This window comes from Periplaneta americana, chromosome 10, assembly GCF_040183065.1.
Source record: "Periplaneta americana isolate PAMFEO1 chromosome 10, P.americana_PAMFEO1_priV1, whole genome shotgun sequence".
NCBI classification, from domain to species: Eukaryota; Metazoa; Arthropoda; class Insecta; order Blattodea; family Blattidae; genus Periplaneta; species Periplaneta americana.
In genome coordinates, this window is record NC_091126.1 from 35,468,449 (window position 1) to 35,489,246 (window position 20,798).

At 34.7% G+C, this 20,798-nt stretch overlaps 1 protein-coding gene across 6 annotated transcripts in view; it reads left to right on the forward strand.

The window, feature by feature from the left end:
- LOC138707595 (KICSTOR complex protein SZT2-like) overlaps positions 1-20,429 on the forward strand; it is a 216,067-nt gene extending 195,638 nt beyond the window's left edge. For 5 of the 6 annotated variants that reach the window (XM_069837210.1, XM_069837211.1, XM_069837212.1 and 2 more), the window contains 4 exons: positions 7,553-7,864; positions 12,402-12,609; positions 15,514-15,789; positions 19,537-20,429. In XM_069837210.1, the coding sequence (XP_069693311.1) occupies positions 7,553-7,864; positions 12,402-12,609; positions 15,514-15,789; positions 19,537-19,683 (943 nt within the window). In that variant the 3' untranslated portion in view covers positions 19,684-20,429. The remainder of the gene's footprint in view (positions 1-7,552; positions 7,865-12,401; positions 12,610-15,513; positions 15,790-19,536) is intronic. The other variant, XM_069837216.1, reaches the window with a different exon arrangement.
- Positions 20,430-20,798: the final 369 nt, after the last annotated feature.

A 20,798-nucleotide genomic window follows, 5' to 3' on the forward strand; every position in this document is an offset into this window, starting at 1 on the left:
TCATACATACAGGTTGGACCATAAGTAATGTCATTAATTTCAGGGGGTTATTCTTTGAGATATTTCAAACAAAAATTTGATACAATTTTGCTCGTTTTTGCTTCCTTTCTGACATAAAAATTGTTTTATATGAAACAGTTCATAGTGTGTTTTGGGAAAGACATTGATTTAGTTCCCCAACATGCTCAGTCAATTTAAGAGAACAATGTATTATGATGATAAATGATTGAAAGAATTTTAATTTCTTTCTTTAAACATGCAGAAATTTTATCTGAACAAATGTAACATTTTGAAATTCCTTTTCAGAACGAAAAATTACATTTGTTTGATTCAGATTTCTGCACAATTAAAGGACAAAACTAAAATTATTCCAATCATTTGAAGGGTACACGGGAAAAACGAACAATGTCACAATGCTGTTAAGGGTGATGTCATTATCTAATTCACTGTATTACTACAAACTTTAGTGTTGTTTTTACCAAAAGTGGTAAAGAAGAATTGAAACCACGGACACATTCATCATTTTCTTCATTTCAAGTAGAAACACCAATAAATTTAGCAGTAATATACCGAAATAGATCAATATCTCAACCTTAACGGAAATGTGACATTGTTCGTTTTTCCCATGTACCCTTCATTTATTATCATAAAACACTACTCCCTTAAATTGACTGAGCATATTGGGAATTAAATCAATGGCTTTCCCAAAACACGCTATGAAATGTTTCATATAAAACAATTTTATCTCAGAAAGGAAGCAAAATCGAGCAAAATTGTATGAAACTTTTTTTTGTTTGAAATATCTTAAAGAATAACCCCCTGAAATTAATGACATTACTTACGGTTCCTCCTGTGTATACAATATTACAATATCTTCACAAAAGTAGTATTTGATTTGAAAATACCTTCGTAGTTGGCTATTATCTTGCTTTAAAGAAGAAAACCGTGCTCTTTTCAGCTGTTCAAATAAGTAACCAAAAAAAATGACTAATTCTTTAAATTGTGTTCTGTGTGTCGAAGTTTTTAGTGAATTAATAACTCATGAACCATATGATACAGTGTTTGCTTTCTAATGAAGTGACACATTTATTTATGACATCGTATTGTTCCGTGTCCTATCATAATATCTCAGTTAAAAACTGTTTCATCTAATAAATACCTTTTAATATTTTGAGAGATTAATTTCCACTTAATTTTCTAAAATATGTTAAGTGGGCACTAAGCTAAGTATTAATATTATTTCATGGATTTTTTTCGTAGTAAGAAGTGTTTGTGATTTTGCCTAATATACAGATGACATGAGTGTCTGCAGTTATTCGGAGGAGGAGGAGCCACATACAGCAGGAAATGTAATGCGGTACTGTTAGTTACATTATGAGTGGTGAATAGTTGAAAATCATATGATAATTATGTAAGAAGAGCTATTTTTAACCAGAGAAGGGCGAGATATCTACTTTCCAACGATATCTAGGAATGTAATTTATTACATGTTAGCTTTAAATTGTGCACTTGTCACCAGAATAAATGACCGAATTTCTGTAATGAGAAAATTGTCACTAGTCTCACTTTAAGGAGAGGTAGGATGCAGACAAGAAAGAATATGTAGAATACGAAATTGACATAGTAAAATAAGAAACGTTTTGCGGAACAGAAAGGTGCATAAAGATTATAAGATAATGCCTCTTCAAATGCATAGATATTTCTGTGCATTTCGGCATAATTACTTCCAGCACACATTCACTTGTGTCCGAAATTGAAAGTTGAAAATTTTCTTTTCTTTTGTCAGTGCTGGGTTTAACTTATTCTCTTCTTGGTTCGCATTGTGCAGATTTTAATAGAACTTAATATTTAATATGGAAATTCATATTTAATTTAATTTAATTAATATTTAATATGGACACCTGCAAGAGAATGGAATGTCTCCATCTGAAATTTACAAAGATATGACAGATACCTTGTGAGAACCTATTGTATCTTATGGTGTAGTAACAAGATGATGTCGAATGTTTCAATGTGTAAGAACATTGTGTGAAGATGAACATGGTGGAAGTCCTTCGAGAACTGTTACAACACCAGAAAACATCAATAAACTGCATGATTTAGTGCTGCAAGATTGACGAGTCACCATCAGGGATATAGTAGAGGAAACAGTTTTCTTATACCATTGTGTGTACAATAGTTTGGTAAACTAATTGAGAATAAAAAAAAATAATGCAAGTTGGGTGCCTCGAATGTTAACGCTGACGCAAAAACGACAAAGAGCAGTGTTCTGCAAGCAGCATTTAACTAATTTTAGAGCAAACAGAAAAAAAAATTTCTTGAACGGTATGTGATTGAATGAGGCATAGGTTCACCACTATGTCCATGAAACCAAAATCCAAATTATGAAGTGGAAACAAGGGTTCACCGACCCCTAAAAATTCAAGGTGCAGTCATCAGCAGGCAAGATTTTGCTTTCAAGGAGAAACGTCATGGCAAGTGGAGGCCAAACAATGCTCCAAGTCACAAGTCCTTAGTTGCAATGGCTGTAATTTCAACAGCAGGATTTGAATTGCTGGACCATCCACCCTATTCACCAGATCCCGTACCCAGCGACTTCAGGCTATTCCCAAAATTCAAAGAACACTTGCGTGGGAAGAAATTTTCATCCAATAATGAAGTCATGCAGTCTGTAAACCAATGGTTTGCAGAGGTTGGATAATGCTTCTTCCAGGAAGCTCTGGAAATGTTAAAGCATCGCTGGGAGAAATGCATCAATCTAGACTATGTTGAAAAATGAGTAAGATTAATTTTTTTTCAACTGTAAGTGGGTCAAGGCTACAACATAGGGATCAACCCTCGTATATATAAATGTGTTTTTTTTTTTATTATACCACATTCTTCATGTTATTGTTAGTTTTTAGAGGTAATTATTTTATTTTTATTGTCAATAGCACTAGAAGACAGAATTACATGCGACTACATTTGGGATTCATTCATTTATTCGTCTGCCTGTCTGTTTTTTCATCACTCAGTCTCTGGATGTCTTATCTTTCCATATGTGTAGATGTATCTGTGTCAGGATGCCACTCTAAAAAGCATTGGCATGTACTTATTGCAACTATATCCTGAAGGACAAATGTTGCCATTGCAATGAAAGGGAGTTGGATCCCACACCAGCTTTTCAATTCAACCTCTCTGTGAATTTTCTGCAGACATAGCTACCAAAATACTGAGTAGCTGTCAATAGTAAAATGAATGTTAAGTACACGTATTCTAATTTGATATGTGAAAGAGATACCTAAACAAAAGGGAGTATTGGCACTGACACAAGTTCACATTATATCAAGGCTGTAGCTTCAGGAATATTACGCATGTTTTTATGTCAGGTTCTTGTGTTAGAACTGTTCTCCAGTTCTTAGTTGCGTCAAGTAGTTGCAAAGATGTGTGTGTGCGTGCGTCCTACCTACCTCACTTACGTGATTGTAGTCGCAAACATAGTGTCACTTAAATAAATCGAGTTCCTCCCCCTCAAATTTACTCTATTCATTTTCTTTGTCTTAAGTACAAAAATGTCCCCCTCTATACTTCAGAGTAATGCAATTTTCCATGAACCCACATTTCATAAATTTTGCTTAAGGGACTTCAAGTCTCGGTCATTAATTATGGCGCCAAGTGTACATGTACTCTACATAGTTCCAACTTTTACATGGAATTAATACACAATTTGAGGCATTCTCTTGAAAAAAAAAAATTAAAACTTTTTGCAAGAAATGTTTTATTCATAAGATACTCGTGTGAACTCCTCAAAATTGTTGTTGAACAGTTTCTTCGAATAGTTTGGTTTCTTCTTTCATTCTCACCCCATTATTTCTCCATCATTGTCATAACATCTGTTTGACTCTACACAGACTAGGTACTTGAACTGTCGAGTTACATGATAGTGTGATTATTTTGTCCATATTCATATCTGAAAGATCAGCTATCCTTTTTCACTTTTTTCATAGCTTTCTTCATTCCATCCAGGAAAATTCGGGGTGATGTTTTTGTATACATTGTGATGGCTTCTTGTGATCTCTTTTCTTTACCAATTTTAAGCATCTCCTTATATCATCACTGTCACAGTTGAATGCATCCATTGAATAAAATCATAAATAAATGACCTCTGAAATGTCGAGTTTCATGATGTGATTTATTAACTATATCCATTAACGAAAGACTACTGAAGAAGTGGGTACGTGGTAGCATCGCGGTTAAGGTGTAATGCTACAAAGCAACCCAGTATTATATATGGGTCGCGGGTTCCATTCCCGATGGGGTCATGAATTTTTCCATTGGTCTAATCCTTCTGACCGCACTATGCCCCTAGGGTTTACTCAGCCTCTGACAGAAATGAGTACCAGGGATATTTCCTTGGGGTAAGGTGGTGGGCACGTAGGATTGACATCCCTACTACCATTAACTTGCTGATTGTCTGTGAAGGTGGAAGCCTCAACCGCTTGCCATCCACCCTCTGGGCCGACCTGGCCTCTCATGGGGTTGTCTTTACCTTTTACTGAAGAAGTATGTATGAATGTATTAGAACTGCAAATGTGTGATACGTTCTAAAAACAGTACTTTGTACAAACTCAAATCTGTTTGAGTATTCGAAAGTGAGTATATTGAGTGAAAGATTTTTCCAGTACCGAAATAGATTAATGTTAGACTGAAAAATTTTGGCTGTTTCATTTATTGGGTTGGCACAGCCTTAAAATAGAAGATATTCATCATTGCTTTCAAAGAAATATTGCCTCATTTACATTTTATGCTCACGAGTTTTATAAATGTGAAACAAACTATTTTGGTAACATTTTTACTTGCTGAAAAGTCTATTCTTATGGAAAAGAGTCCATTACATTGCAGAGATGATTAAGTAAGAGAATTTTATTTAGTAGTGTGTAACAGTGCGCAAATTTATAGAATCATTGCGAAATATCAGGGGTGTGCTCAGGGCAACAACTTTAAATTAGGGTGGTACTTATCTCTCGAAGTTTTCGTATCAAATGCCGCTATGTAAAATATGATGTAATTTTATGTTTATACATCTCTGAAAAATCTTAAATATATTAATATTTACCTAGTGCTTAGAGAATTCGTAAATTTTACCCATTTACAAAACACATTGAATAGTTACTCTAAAATGGTGGGCATCTGTACATACAAATATCTACCTGATATGGAATAAAATTAACATAAATGAATTCGAAATTACTGCCAACGATGAATTGGTACAATAATATTGGAAAATAATGTGTTAGAATTTTTAGAAGCTCTTTCACTCAAAAAATTTCCTTGACTATAACTTATGACATGTGTTGCCAGTGCCAATTTCATCAGACCCTTTAATGGGCAGGCTTTCATTATATTTTTACAAAATAATGTGCTAGAATTTTTAGAAGCTTTTTGACTCAAAAATTGTGGCTGCAACAGTAGAATGGAGTGCTGGCACATTTTACTTCAGCTCTGTCAGAGTACCTGCCCATGGTGTACTACAAACATTGGATGGAGAGGGAATGGTCGAGGACGTGCATTAAACACTGCTACGAGATACCTGTGGTTGCACTACGAAATGAGGTCTGGAATGTCAGGGTGTATCAGGATTTCATTCACTACATGGCGTAAATTCTGCATTGTTGCTTTATTTCCTCACTTAGAACATCTATTTTGATGATGTAAATAATAATAATAATAATAATAATAATAATAATAATAATAAATAGGAGAGCAGTAAGTATTACAACATCGAATGATCATGAACTAGCACCATTAAGCTATGGTTCCGCTATGGCAATCATCGCCCATCATACAGTGTTGGCGATCATCGCCGACCAAACAATGTTAGCTGAGCTGTTTCCTTTGCAGCAAACATCGTATCTTTCCTGTCTATCGAAAGTATTATGCCATCAGTAAATTACATTGCACTAAGTTTGGAGGCAATAATTCTGCTAAATCAGTTAGTGTTGGAGATTGGAAATAAGTTTAAGGCTTACTTTTATAGTGAAGAAGGAAGAGCTAAATGGTATCAGTGAGATACATTGTTGTATTTATACCACTTTAACCAGAGACGTACCATATATTTAAATTATTTACTGAGCGAGCTATCTGTGTCAGAATTAATTACATCATTCATTCTAAATTATAGTGGTTACAATATCCAAGCTTTTTTCCCAAGCTATTCAACTTAAACTGATTCTAAAACACACTTCATTAGGAATTTAAAATGATCTCAAGTAATTTGTTATATTAATCGTCGTTATTAAAGGTTGAAATTTCGGAGATTACATTTCTTTGACACACTATTCATTCATTCATTCATTCATTTTATTCCATAGATCTTAAAATGAGCAATGAAGCTTTAAGATGTGGAACAAGTCAAAATTTTACAATATTACAATTACAATTTTTACAAATTTTTACAGTTTTACAATTTAGTAATTTTCTACAATTTTTACAATTTTGTGCAATTTTTTACAATATTTTGGCGAGATGTAGTGAGATGAGGTATACATTCCTGCTCTAGCAACACTAAATTCAGTTATTTTATAAACACTGTCTTTAAAAATAGATGATAATTTAGTTATTCTTTCTCTACTGTATTGAAATATACATAGAATTAACCTATGTTGAACTACAGTACTTTGCCAATCTTTCCTACAATTTCACCAAATTCCTTTCACAACATTTCCTTTTTATGGGTGTATCAGTATTTTTTGAAATCATATCGTACAGAGCAGAATGATTGGAAACGTGCTTAATTAAAGCTTCATCATTTATTTGTGAGAAATTTCGAAGTACACGATGTTTTGCAGCCATATTTGTGATATCGTCATTCATTTGTTTTCTAAATGAACAATGACAAGTCAATTCAGAGTGATGAACGCCAATGCAGATTGCTGCAGCCCACACTGAACGTTGTAAAGAAACCAGCTCCATTTATTTACATGTAGAAATAATCGAGCAGTGTTGTTTGCTTGGCGATGTTCGCGTTAGTTCAATCCAACAGATTGGATTACTATTTGCTAGAGGTTATGTGCACACTTGAATTTTTGACCAAATACTTTAAATCACACTACATCGACGTTTAATAGCATTGAAAATATTAAGAATAAATAAAACTTTTACGGTCTTTCAGGGACCTTTTATTACATCAGTGCATTATTTTTTCTAGAGAACGCCTCAATTGTATCTACTACAAAATATGATTAAACAGAAATAATATAAACTTTCATACCTCACAACTGACGGGCATAACTATATTATTTTTGTATATTTATCGAGGGGAATAATAAGACTCTCCTCGTGACAAGCAATGTGCCTATTTATTATTTATTAAAATAAAATTTTATTTATTCACAAATTCATACCTAGAAAATAAAGCTAATAAAAAACAATAGTATTTTATTTGTATTAATTTAATATCTTATTTAACTAAGGGACTGTAGATTTCTAGAAATATAACGTCAGTATTGAGGATTAGAGAACATGGGCACATGTCATGTTCAGTTTGACCAAATGTTTATCTTGCCCCCTGTAGAGAACTTTATCCCAAACTTGAGATGGAGCGCAAGCTAGGGAAATTCTGCACTGTGTCGACGGCTTCTGTAACAACACCTCTGCAGCTGGGGCATGCGGGATGCACTGGGGAGCTAGATATTGCTGGTGTTGGGTCGGGGAGCAGAGAGGGTGCAGATAGCGACCACACCTCGGCCAGCACCGAACCTGAACCGGATTCTGAGTCCATTCACGATACCGATATTGATGTGGAATCCAGCTCAGACTCAAACCCTGAGCAAAACCCTGAGCAGTTGGCATCAGTGCCTACACCTACACACCACATCGAGATCAGGTACCAGCCCATATTGATGAATTCAGGTGTCATTGAAAATGTTATTGTATCATTTAATGATTAGAAGGAATTTTATAATAGTCAGTTATGTTATTAATACCATATACATACTGTCTTTCTGTTTTTGTTGTTATGTTACTAATTGGGCTGATTTTAATTCAGAACTGTGGTGTGGTCAACTATTAATATTGATAGGAATGCGTTAAGAGAAGAGCAAGTCAAATTTGATTGATTTGACTTGATATCATAGAGTTTCACTTGACCAGAATGACTAATTTTTTTTACAAAACTTCCTCATTATTACCATCCCTTTGTTGACATGTTTTTAGCATTATTACGTTATGCTCAACCATCAAGCATGTGTGAACAATAGAATGACTTGGCATAGGTTAGTGAATTACGTATGTAAATTCTGATGAAATTAATGTAAGCGTCAGAAATAATAAGAAAAGTACTGAAAGTTTACTTTCTACTTATTTTTATTAGCATAAAATAACAGAGTGGGTAATAGAATAAGTTGCTTATGAAAACTGTCTGATAGAATTGAAGGAATCATTGACTGATCAAAGGAGCACTCTCTCCCTGAAGTCATTTGTACAGTAATCATTTGAGCGTTTGATATTACGATGGTTTAAAATGTAAATTGTTTTTTGTACTACACACACAGATAATTACTGCGCAGATAAAAACATTGTCAGGATACATGCAGGTTTGCTATAACAGAATGGTGAGCACTGAAAAGTAACGTCCCCATGTTTCCTGAGTTACTGAGTTATTCTATTCATTCTTCACTTTGAATGCTATTAGTAGATATTTCTAACTTGTATGTAGTCACTTCACCACTTCCCAAACTTTTCCACAGTGTGTTTCTGAACTGAAGTTTGCTTTTCTGTTTGCTGTCTGTCTCTGCATGCTTCAACTCGGTGACACTTCTTAGTGCTCATCACATACTTCTATATGTAGTCTTTAGTTCACTTTCTGTATGGTACAACAGTGACATGATACGCATTGTTTTCATAATGCTAATAACATTATATTCTCAGTGATGGAGACGATTGTGTGATGGTAAGTCCTCAGTTAAATTTCATTATAACAAGCATTCTTTTTCAGTTTGATTTGTTTAATTATTTTTACAAGGATGTTATTTTAGGCTTAAATATTGATTCTTCATTGTTCTATATGCACTTTTATAGTACATTATGCAACGAGCCTATAATGAAAGTAATTAAGAAGTGAATATGGATATTTCATCATTTTCATACGAGCTTCTTAATTACCATTATAGGCGAGTTTCATACGACTTTTTATGCTCGACCATATTTCTAACTTGATATTATTAATTTTATTGTATCTGACCTGGAGCAATGTCCCGTATGTTGTGAGATGTGCTCAGACGCGAAAGTATTGATTTTTTCCGAGAAACAGATGTGCACATTGACCTTGCTAGGCCATAAGAACCTACAGAGATAACATTGAAATAAAATTAGACATTGAAAAATGAGATGACAAATTGAATTTATTTGAATATTATTTACAATTAACGCTAATTATTATAGTAACAGAACATAACCTTCTGTGACAGTATTGGATTTCCAGCCTCCGTGACTTTTCGCTAATTCTCTTTCGATTGCATATCCGAGAATAATCGATACTTGCAGTTTTATAATGGTAGAAAGCTGACCTGTCATTGGCTGAACAGTTGTAACCTGAGTCGTCATTGGCTGAAAGACCTGACCTTTAATGAGTAGGTGTACTTTAATGACATGCATTAAAGGTCTGCTACCAGATGTATAATTACTGCATTTCGGCATGGTCGAGCATAAACACTTTTATAATCACTGATTAACTTTAACACAATAAAGAAGTTGTAAAGTAAATCAGTGATTAAATATTGTGATATAAGAAAGAAAGATAGTTCATACAATGTAGAATAAAAAATTTTGTTGTGCTTTATTACAGTTTAAAGAGAATATAGTTTCTGTGAGTTTTGAAATACGAAAGATATATTTCTGAAATATAATTTTTGTAATTTTGTAAACACACAGAATAATATTAATACATGGAAGTATAGCTTAAAATGAATAAGTAGTAATGTAATGTATATTATAATGCACTACATTTCTTTGAAGATGACACCATGCACAACATTTCCTCCTTTCGTGAAACCAGAACCACTATGAAAGTCTTTATATTTCATATTGAACGAATCAGTAAATGATTAATCATCTATGTCAGAGCTGTCCAACATATTCATCTCAAAATTAACTGAGGGCAGTAGTTCAGGTAGTGGCTGCATATGCTACACTTATATTTTACAGCTATAATGAACAATATAGGAATGTTCTTAGTGCCATCTCTACTTAATGTTTTAAAATATTATCAGTAATATCGAAAATAATTTCGGTACTTTTTCCATATTTTAATTCACTGAACAGCCTTTCTAGAAATCGAACACTCTTCCGCCACCAATCAGACTCAGCCATATTTATTCTCTTTTCAACAATATTTAGCGCAGCATGAAACGAAACTGACTGCATCTGGAAAGCTAACATCATGGCCTTAAGAAAACTGTATGGCACATTACATTACAGAAAATGTATGAAATTTCATATGTACTATTTTCCGATTATCGTTAGTATACCAACTGCAATCAACAAGTAAACAAGTAAATTCACTCAAAATACGGAAGAATGAACTCCTACTTAACTGTTTTTAAATGTAGGATATAATATTTAATTTGTGATTAGAGCTCATGTTAGGAGAGAATTGTTTATCGTTACAATAATAACTAATAGGTAACGAAAATGACTAAAAAAGTAACTAATTTAAGCAATTGGTAACAAAAGTTAACAAATTTAAAAGACTCGAATGATCGAGAGTAATGAAATTAAGCATATTGTTCTGCTTCACTTACTTAATCATGCCTGAGGTGGAGCTGAAACAACTATAGTTGCAAAAACAAATGTTTTTGGAAGAAAAAGCTGAGGAGTCGAAGTCCATTAAAATGAAGATCAGAGAACTTAAGAAACAAGTCTGGTGACATCGTAAGATTGAAATGTGATTAGTGTTTTTCTTTTTTTTCATCGTGCTTATGAGTAATTATTAAGTTGTAACTAAAAAGTAACTAATTTTTGTTTCACAGTTTCGGTAGACATTCTGATTCTCTAACTATATTAAAATGTAAGGAGTTTCTTCTAACAAGATTAGTGTTCTTGTGTTACATATGAATTTATTATGTTGCGTAGTATAATTGATATAGGTAATTTCTTGTAATTGGCTAAACTGTAGCGTGCATGAACACAAATATTAACATAATGATTTTTCTCTCGTTTTAATTAAGTTTTTGTTTATACTTCGCAGTAAGTTATTTCTAAATATTATACTGTTGCCCTTGGTAGCACAGTTGGTATAGTGCTGGCCTTCTATGCTCGAGGTTGCGGGTTTGATCCCGGCCGAGGTCAATGGCATTTAAATGTGTTTAAATGCGACAGGCTTTACTGGCATGTAAAAGAACTCCTGCAGGACAAAAATTCTGGCACACCGGCGATGCTGATATAACCTCTGCAGTTGCGAGCGTCGTTAAATAAACCATAATTTATTTTCTAAATATTATTATAAAACTTGTGAGCATGTACGGGCCACAGTTGAGAAGTAGTTGGACAGCTCTCTTTTGTATAAATACTAAAGATGGAATTGAACATGTATTTGAAGTATATTCTACTGCACGTTATTACATGCTTAGCATATTTATGTTCCATTTCACTAACAAAATCCACAATGCTGGCAGCATTTTTAGAGAGCATAAGCAATCTTCTATATTCTATACATGTTATCGCTTTTATTTGCTTTTGTAAATTTTGTTAATAAAATTGTGATGTTCTTATATGTCCTCTTTTCACCTGTGAAGTACATATATTTTGTGTATTGTACTATTCTTTTTGTGTGTCTTACTAACTGCATCATTGTTTATATGTTATTCAATTATAATGTTTGTTGCTAATACATAATCTTATTTTACTTGTGTGATGAAGATATAGTAGTGTGGTGTGGTGTGATAAATTTTGGCTTGTACAAGGTAGACTGAAAGGTTTGTAACAACTAGAAAATTGAAATGTGTTAATAAATGAATAGCTAAGTGGGAAAACATTGCAAGCGACATTTTATTTTCTATTGCAGTGTTTTAATATAAACACATTACACATACTCCGTTTTATTAATACTTATTTATGACTATGATCGTTATTTCGAAGCATTTTTAGCTCAGTGTTGAAATTTTGTAAAAATTTGTATCTGTGCCACAAAGTCATTTTTCATCAAACTTGAGAATGAAGTAATATTTTCTTATTTTACTTTAAAGTTTATGAAGATGAATATTAAAATAATTTGCATTTATTCTTAATTTGATAGTTTCCATGTTCAGAGTCAGTGATTATATTTGAGACTCATTATGTGCTGCTCCATTTTCATTCTCAGATGTAATAACTGATATGTAGTCACTCGTCCAGCATTGTTATTGAATGTTGAGTTTCATTTTCAGGCAGGAAGCTGTTAATTACCTTGGTTATTATTCGTCTCACGAACAACTCATGCAACAGTTAATTCTGGAACAAGCTGCTGGTGCAATGCGAAGGATACGATCGATGGTATCACAAGGAATGGTGCACTGTCGAACACATCTTCTGTGGAACAAGTTGCAATGTTCAGAACGTCGTAGAGATAGAGAAGAATTGTTGCCAAGAGATCTGGTAGGTAGTTTACATAGTTATGTTTGATTACTGAATCACCATACAGAACAGTTCACTGGTTACTTTCAATGAAAGCCTCGTCTGAAAATAATTTACCACCAGTGGCGTAGTGGGGCTTCCGAAGGAGGGGAAGCATCCAAAATTAAGTTAGTAATAATTATTCTTAAAATTCTTTAAAGATAAGTACATAATTGTATATGAGTAATTAAGAATCATAGATGTATGAATAAATAAAAATAATACTCTATCAGTTTTACCTTACCTTGTTTATAATGCAGTTAAGGGTGGTTTCCTAGAAAACAAATGTAACAGGACCACCAAATGTATATAATTTTGATGACAGTAAATATACATATTAATCAATTTTAGTGCATACTCTACTCTAGTGCTATTAAGAGAAATTTAATACATTATGCATGCGTAATATAAATGCTGTCATTCCTCAGTGTAGTTTTTATTTATTGAAAACTACTTTAATATACTCAATATTTTGAGGCTCGGAAACAGAAATTGAGATGTAAAATAAACTAAATATTTTGTATAAAGCATATTCGTTAATAACTTTCTTTAAAATTGGACCGAAATATTTTACAAAGGTTAGAGATACAAAAGCATGTACAATGAAGCATTCATAATAATTTTTATATTGCTATAAGAATTTGAAAGTAAGTGATCATTGAATTTAAAAAAATGATAGGATATTGAAGTGAGAGTTCTACCTCTAAGCTTTTACTCCAGAGAGAGAGAGAGAGAGAGAGAGAGAGAGGTGTTTAAATCACTTGGTTATTGCTAGAAAGTGCAACCTGAGAGTTAACAATGAGTATAGTGTCCCTGTGGTGACGTCACAGATTTACAACCTCCTTGACTGTCTCTTTAGAGACTGTTATGAAGGGACCTGTGAGAGCAATAGCAACCGAGTGTCCATGGACCTTGCATAACATGTAAGCATATGGGAAGGGTATTTAGACACTCTTATCACATGCACAGATCTGTTAAAATAAGCTGTGGAGATCATCAGTGCCTTTATGGATAGCTGTAAAGTACCCTTGAATATAAGCAAAATAGAATGATGAAGCCTAATTTCAAAGATTAATACGTGTTAAATGGACGTGAGGTGCCCCTAACACCCAGCATAATTGTTTACATTACAGTATTTTTATTTATTTTATTGGGTTATTTTACGACGCTATATCAACATCTACTGTAGGTTATGTAAGTGTATATTAGCTTAGTAGGTGGAACACTCAGCAAAAACAAGAAGAATGTACTTCTGGAATTTGTTTATACTTAATTACAAAATGATGATCAGTCTTTTGGATATACAGATAATGTTCCAATACTTTTTTAAATACTAGAAAAAACTTTTATTGTTCTTGAATCTCATTAATGTCATTAATAACGCAAGAGACGAGAGAAACTATGAATTATCACGATGTGCAGTATGAGGAAGGAAACAAGAAGTGCAGTAGAACAAATATGTGCCACTAATGTCTTGAAGATAAAGGAAAACCATACCCCGAAAACTTGCTTCTTACTTCATAATGATAGAAATAATTCGTGTTATTCTCAAACAATAATAGTGAGAACATGTTTCCTAAAGTTTTTACATAAGTTGAGGCGTAAATTAGTGAAATTTATTGAGCAGGTGTGCTTACATTCGACCTTTATTAATTGTAAGTGAATATAATGTAACAACTTTATTGTCATTAAGCTCCATATATGCAATAGAAAGTGTCGAACATAAATACAAACGTAGAGACTTCTATACTACAAATGATGAAAGATGAGTGGAACGGAGAAAATTCTCTCCGGCACAGGGATTTGAACCTGGGTTTTCAGCTCTATGTGCTGACGCTCTGTCCACTAAGCCACACCAAATTCCCATCCCGATGTTGGATCGAATCCTCTCAGTTTAAGTTTCACCTCTTGGGTTCCCTCTAGTGGCCTAACCTCATGCACTGCGTCATAGATGTATGACAGTGGCACAATGTGCACACTTGTGCAGAGGTTCACTCGTTATGAGTGACTAAGTGGCCACTGTCATACATCTATGACGCAGTGCATGAGGGTAAGCCACTAGAGGGAACCCAAGAGGTGGAACTTAAATTGAGAGGATTTGATCCGACATCGGGATGGGAATTCTGTGTGGCTTTGTGGATAGAGCATCAGCACTTAGAGCTGAAAACCCGGGTTCAAATCCTGGTGCCGGAGAGAATTTTTCTCCATTCCACTCATCTTTCATCATATGATGACGCAGAATATCTGCACAGAAATATCATATGTACTTCGGTACATCATAATAATATATTCTATACTACAAGTTTTCAGTCTTCATATTTGAAAATTTGTCATTGAAGTAGAATGGATTTATAACTAACCATTTATACAACCTTGTTTTAAAACATTTCAAATTGAAGTTTTAAAATTATCTGGAGGGAATTGAACCCAGCCAGCCAGCCAGAAGCGGTACATTTTGAGTTACTGCAGTGTGTTTATGAGCTTCTGTCCAAATTCACGCTACAATGAACTTTCTTGTTTACCATAAGACTTCTTCCCATTGTAATTATATTACCATCATGCAATTAAGCACAAATTATAAACATTGTGAAGTTCGTTACCAAATTATGTGCAAACAAGCAGGAAAAAGGGAGCATTAGCAAATTTGTACGTACATGGATATGAAAAAGTTCATTACTGAAACCAATTCAGAAGACAAAAAGGAACATAATGTACAAGGAATTAGAAGATTTGCAAGATATGATTTTTGCATAATTGCAGTTTTAGAACTCGAATATATTGGATTTGATTTACACAGATAATTATACCATATATGTATGGTACTGTAGTAGAGTATGTTTATGATGTTTCTTTCGTGTAAAATCATACTTGTGTGTTGCTTATCAGTTGGCAGGATATGGATTAAGCTACATCGAGTTCTGTGAGCTGCTAGACCTGGCCATTGTGGAGCCGTTGAGCCAACTGGACCCGCGCCTTTCACCTCTTCTTTGTCAACCCCTTGCCTGGTACCAAGCTCTGGCGAAAGTCCTAATGGCAAAATATTCAGATCATCACCGAATGTTCATGTCACCAGATGGAAATGCGCAGCACATCGTTGTCTTGCATCCCCGTTATGTAGAAGCCTTCATGATGTTGTCCATAGACATGCAGTCGTCTCGTGGGGTGAGTTGCACAGACTCTTACAGAGTGTATTCTTGTAAATATGGATTTAGTTCTCAATAATTATGATACTTCGATATTTTGAGTCTTAACAAAAGGTGTAGTCTATTTGTTAATTAAATAAATATAAATCGAAAGCCTGATAAAGTACTGCTTCATTAAATCACAATCACAATTACAATAATAAAATTCTTTTATAGATAGTACTTGAGGATTTTCTCCATTTGCAAAAATATGTTTACAGCAAACTTTAAAAGTTCACTTACAGTACTTCTTAACTGTACTTGGCCACCCATGTATACTCGTATAAGCCAAAGAGGTAAGATTCGACGTGTCTGGTCTGGCTATGTTTTTAAGGCTGCACAGGCGCAACTCTTTATTGCCAATTGAAGCAATATAACTAATAGTGTAATTAACAGTTTCTTGTAAGTCGGAAGGACTTGCACTTCTTTCGATGGTAAGAAAAACTTGGCCAACTTAGAAGCGTGGTGCCACTTTGACATTCTATATACAAGACAATTGCTTTGCAAAAGTTCTGTTGATATTTGCATGTTCCTGGTTTCTCTCTCTCTCTCTCTCTCTTTATTTATTTATTTATTTTTTTTACCAGTAATGATTAGCTTATCGTTTCAAAATATTTTGAGACAATGAGCAACTTTATTTAGCACATGTGATATTACAGTTAATTTTTGTTCAGTGACCATGAAACATGGGAGAAGTGCAATAAATGTGATACGATGAAAGAATAATGGAACGGAGAAAAATTCCCTCCGGCGCCGGGATTTGAACCCGGGTTTTCAGCTCTACGTGCTGATGCTTTATCCACTAAGCCACACCGGATACAACCCCTACGTTGGATAGAATAATCTCAGATTAAGCTCCAACTCTTGGGTTCCCTCTAGTGGCCGCCCTCTGCACTACATCATAGATGTCTATGAACGTAGGACCGAAGTCCACACATGTGCTGAGGTGCACTCGTTATGAGTGACTAGTTGGCCGGGATCCGATGGAATAAGTGCCGTCTTAAATCACGAAGTGATTTACGCATATCATATATATTATTGTAAGTACCGAAGTACATATGATATTTCCATGCAGATATTCTGCGTCATCATACGATGAAAGAGTAATGGAACAGAGAAAAATTCCCTCCGGTGCCGGGATTTGAACCCGGGTTTTCAGCTCTACGTGCTGATGCTTTATCCACTAAGCCACACCAGATACAACCCCGACGTCGGATAGAATCGTCTCAGATTAAGCTCCAACTCTTGGGTTCCCTCTAGTGGCCGCCTTCTGCACTACATCATAGATGTCTATGAAGGTAGGATCGAAGTCCACACATGTGCTGAGGTGCACTCATTATGAGTGACTAGTTGGCCGGGATCCATTCCATTACTCTTTCATCGTATGATGACGCAGAATATCTGCATGGAAATATCATATGTACTTCGGTACTTAAAATAATATAAATAAATGTGATGCATAATTAAAATTCTAGTGAGACGGTGTATAATAATTTCTGTGCAAGAACTATACGATAAATGTATGAGATTGAGATCACAAATTACATTTTCTTCTGTTATAGTGAAGTTGGTAACAGGCTAGAATCGAAGTGTTTTATTTTATTAATTTTTAACCTTCACACTTCTAGCTCACATTAGAAAGTATATTTTATATTTAATATACTACTTAGAGAAAGAGAGATGAACAAAGTTGCACTGAAGTGGTGCAGGAAATGTTAGGGTTTTAAATTCGGAATTCCTGTATGGACTGCAATATTTGCAATCTCACTCATAATATGTCAAAATCCAGTCATGAATTAAACTTGTTTCTTCAAATTCTAAATAATAATATGTAAACAGAATTTTTCAATAGTGTTATCTGCAAAGTAACATAATGCCTAAGTTAGCCTATTTAAAAATTACAAGTTTTCTAATTGATTTTCTTATTACAAGGATACAAAATTACTTATGTAATTTAGTAGGCAATTGTTTTACAATGCATAATTAAACAACTTACATTGTCTTTTATAATCACTCAAAAACTTTACCGACAAGGATGATTTTCGGCTGTGATGTAATATCTTTGCCAATAAAAATATTTTCTGATGCTGTATAGCAAGGACCTTCTAAATAAGTAGTATTTAGAAGGTTCTGGTACAGCTAATCTAGTCTCAGATTGTCCATTAGGATGCGTCACTTTTTCATGCATAGTGTGCATTTACCGTTTTTATACCTGGTGAGTTGGCATCCTGTGCATCAACAGTGTTGGTGTGGAATATACGGACAGAATGCCACAAAGGCGTTTAACTCTGCTACAAAGAAGAAAAATTGCTGCCTGGTTTGAGATTGGGAACACGCTGAATTTGAGCCACAGTGTTCTCAATATTGCTGTCACTAAATATTAAGTGATGCTATATGCATTAGGATTGAAGACTGTCATTTCACAGAATTGTGATTCAGTCATGCAGTCCAACCCCAGTTTAATCTCGTCTTTCATAATTAGTTATGTAATTACAAGTGAAACGTAATTTACTGTCTTCTGGGGGGGGGGGGCTCTTTTCATCACATTATTTTAAAATATCTGAAAAAGGCAGAGTTATTGGATCTGATTCCAATTAATGTATGAATAATAATAATAATAATAATAATAATAATAATAATAATAATAAAAAACGACAAAATTGATAAATGGACAAACAATGGAGAAGACCTCAAAATATCACCCATAGGTAGCTTTCATTTTAATTTAATTTGTTTTGCACACTTTTCTTTTTGCATTCTCCACTACATTCATCAATGCTTAGCATTCATATTTATTACTGTACTTATCGCAATCTTGTACAGTATTGCAGATGACACATTTTAGTGATATAGATAGCAAAAAAGTATGTTAAAATAAAAAATTAGTATGTTCAGTTAAGCCTTCAAAAATGTTTCACTATCTGCGTTTCTTTCACAAAATTGCTTTTATGCAGTGGGGACTGAAATAAACAGCAGATGATAAGCGTGATAACATGTAATGCATTGCGTAAAATACACTTAACTGTCGACCTGGTTAGCACAGTTGGTATAGTGCTGTCCTTCTATGCCCGAGATTGCGGGTTCGATTCTGGCCCAAGTCAATGGCATTTAAGTGTGCTTAAATGCGACAGGCTCATGTCAGTAGATTTACTGGCATTTAAAAGAACTCCTGCGGAACAAAATTCCGGCACACCGGCGATGCTGATATAACCTTGGCAGTTGCGAGCATCATTAAATAGGCTAAACAATAATTTAAATTAAAAAAAAAAAGAATATGGCCAATCTTTGATATCGCCTCATGCCACACACAGGACTGACATCTGATTTAAGTTTCTTTATGGTTGGTTAGGTTAAATGAGAGGATAGATAAGTGACATTGAGCTGAGATATGTGGCAAGGGGGGATTATTTATATTTAAGTGATAAGGCCAAGGAATGTGAGAATTATTTAAGTAAGCATATGTGTTCTCCCCTGTGTGTAATGTGGGGGATATCAAAGTTCCACCAAAAATGTGTATCGGATATATGTATATGACATTGCATCGTAAATATGTACTTACTCCAATTTACTCTACTTGCAGTACAGTTTCAAAATTTTATTTTGTCAACTTGTCATTGTTTTCGTGTTTTGTTTTTATGAAAGTGTGAAGTAGTGTAATATTTCTGTTACAACATAAAATTTGAGTGTTAATAATGACAGCGTATAATTGTATTTCTTCCCTCTTCAGGATCTTGCAGTTGTATATCAGAAAGCTCTGCCAAACAAAGAACATGCTTCCTCGGACTGCCTTGAGTTTTGTCTGGCCGACATTCAGTCACTGGTGGAAGGCTTTGTAAATGCCAGCTGTTTTCACTTCTGGGTGGGTTTACTGTGATAAAGCAACATGGCAGATTCAAATAGAACTGCTTTCTTTGCTCTTGCAGCAGGCAATCAGCATTTATTAGAAGACTGGAATAATGTAGTGCATGTGTGCGATTTTAGGCTTTCATGGTGAATGTCACCTGAATTACAATTTTGGGTGTTCCATCATGTCCTGAAAGTTGATATTTCCAGCATTTCGGAACTCACACAGGACATCTAGGTCTAGAGGGCAGCCCATGGGCTGCTTCCACACTGCACCGCACTGGGCTTCACAGTCTCGCATGGAACAAGCCTGTGACGTCACCGCACTGGCCAGGCTGGGCTACTTGCAGAGCGGTTTTGTGCAGTGGACTGGTATCATGGCATCGAGCCCAAGTTTCTGCTTCTATCAGTTACTTATTAATTGAGTTTGCGTGGGCTTGTGTTGTGTGTGTGGTTCAATCAACGATCATCTGCTGTTTCAAATGTTTTTGTTTTAGTTTTTTATTTATGTTTTCCAAGATGAATCCAAATAATGCTGCATCGCAAAGAAAATACAGTCTCTGTGATGAATGTTTCCCAGGCTGAGATGCTGTGGTCTACTGGTAGACCATGGCATCTCAGTCTGGAAAACCTTCGTCACTAACACTAGCTATGAAAGCATACATTCTAAAATACAGTCTTTCTAGAGAAAAAATAGTGAAGGAGAAAATCGCTGCTAGAGAGTTTAAAACAACAGAGTTGGATGAAAATTAAAAAAGTACCATAGGTACAGTTTTTAAATCTGTGTTAGGAGTGGAAAATAATTTAATTTTGTATGTTGTCCAATATGCGGATAATTGTACGCTCATGCCACATGCCAATCAAAAGCAAAACCATTGCGTGCAAGCAGAAAAGTAGTAGAATGCAGTCAACTGGTGGGTTGATGTCAGTACAGTGCTGAGCAGTGGGCTATGGTGGGTTTTGAAGCCCAGTGCAATGGGCTAGGAAGCGGCTGCGTCAGGCAAAGTTGGTCTTGAATGGGCTGGGCTGCTGACGCGTGCGGACTGGCAGTGCTGAATAGTGAGCTATTGCGCATTACTCTGCTAGGGGGATTACCTACTCTGTTGGGCTCATTACATCTGGCTCAGTCATCCAGAGTATTCAAAC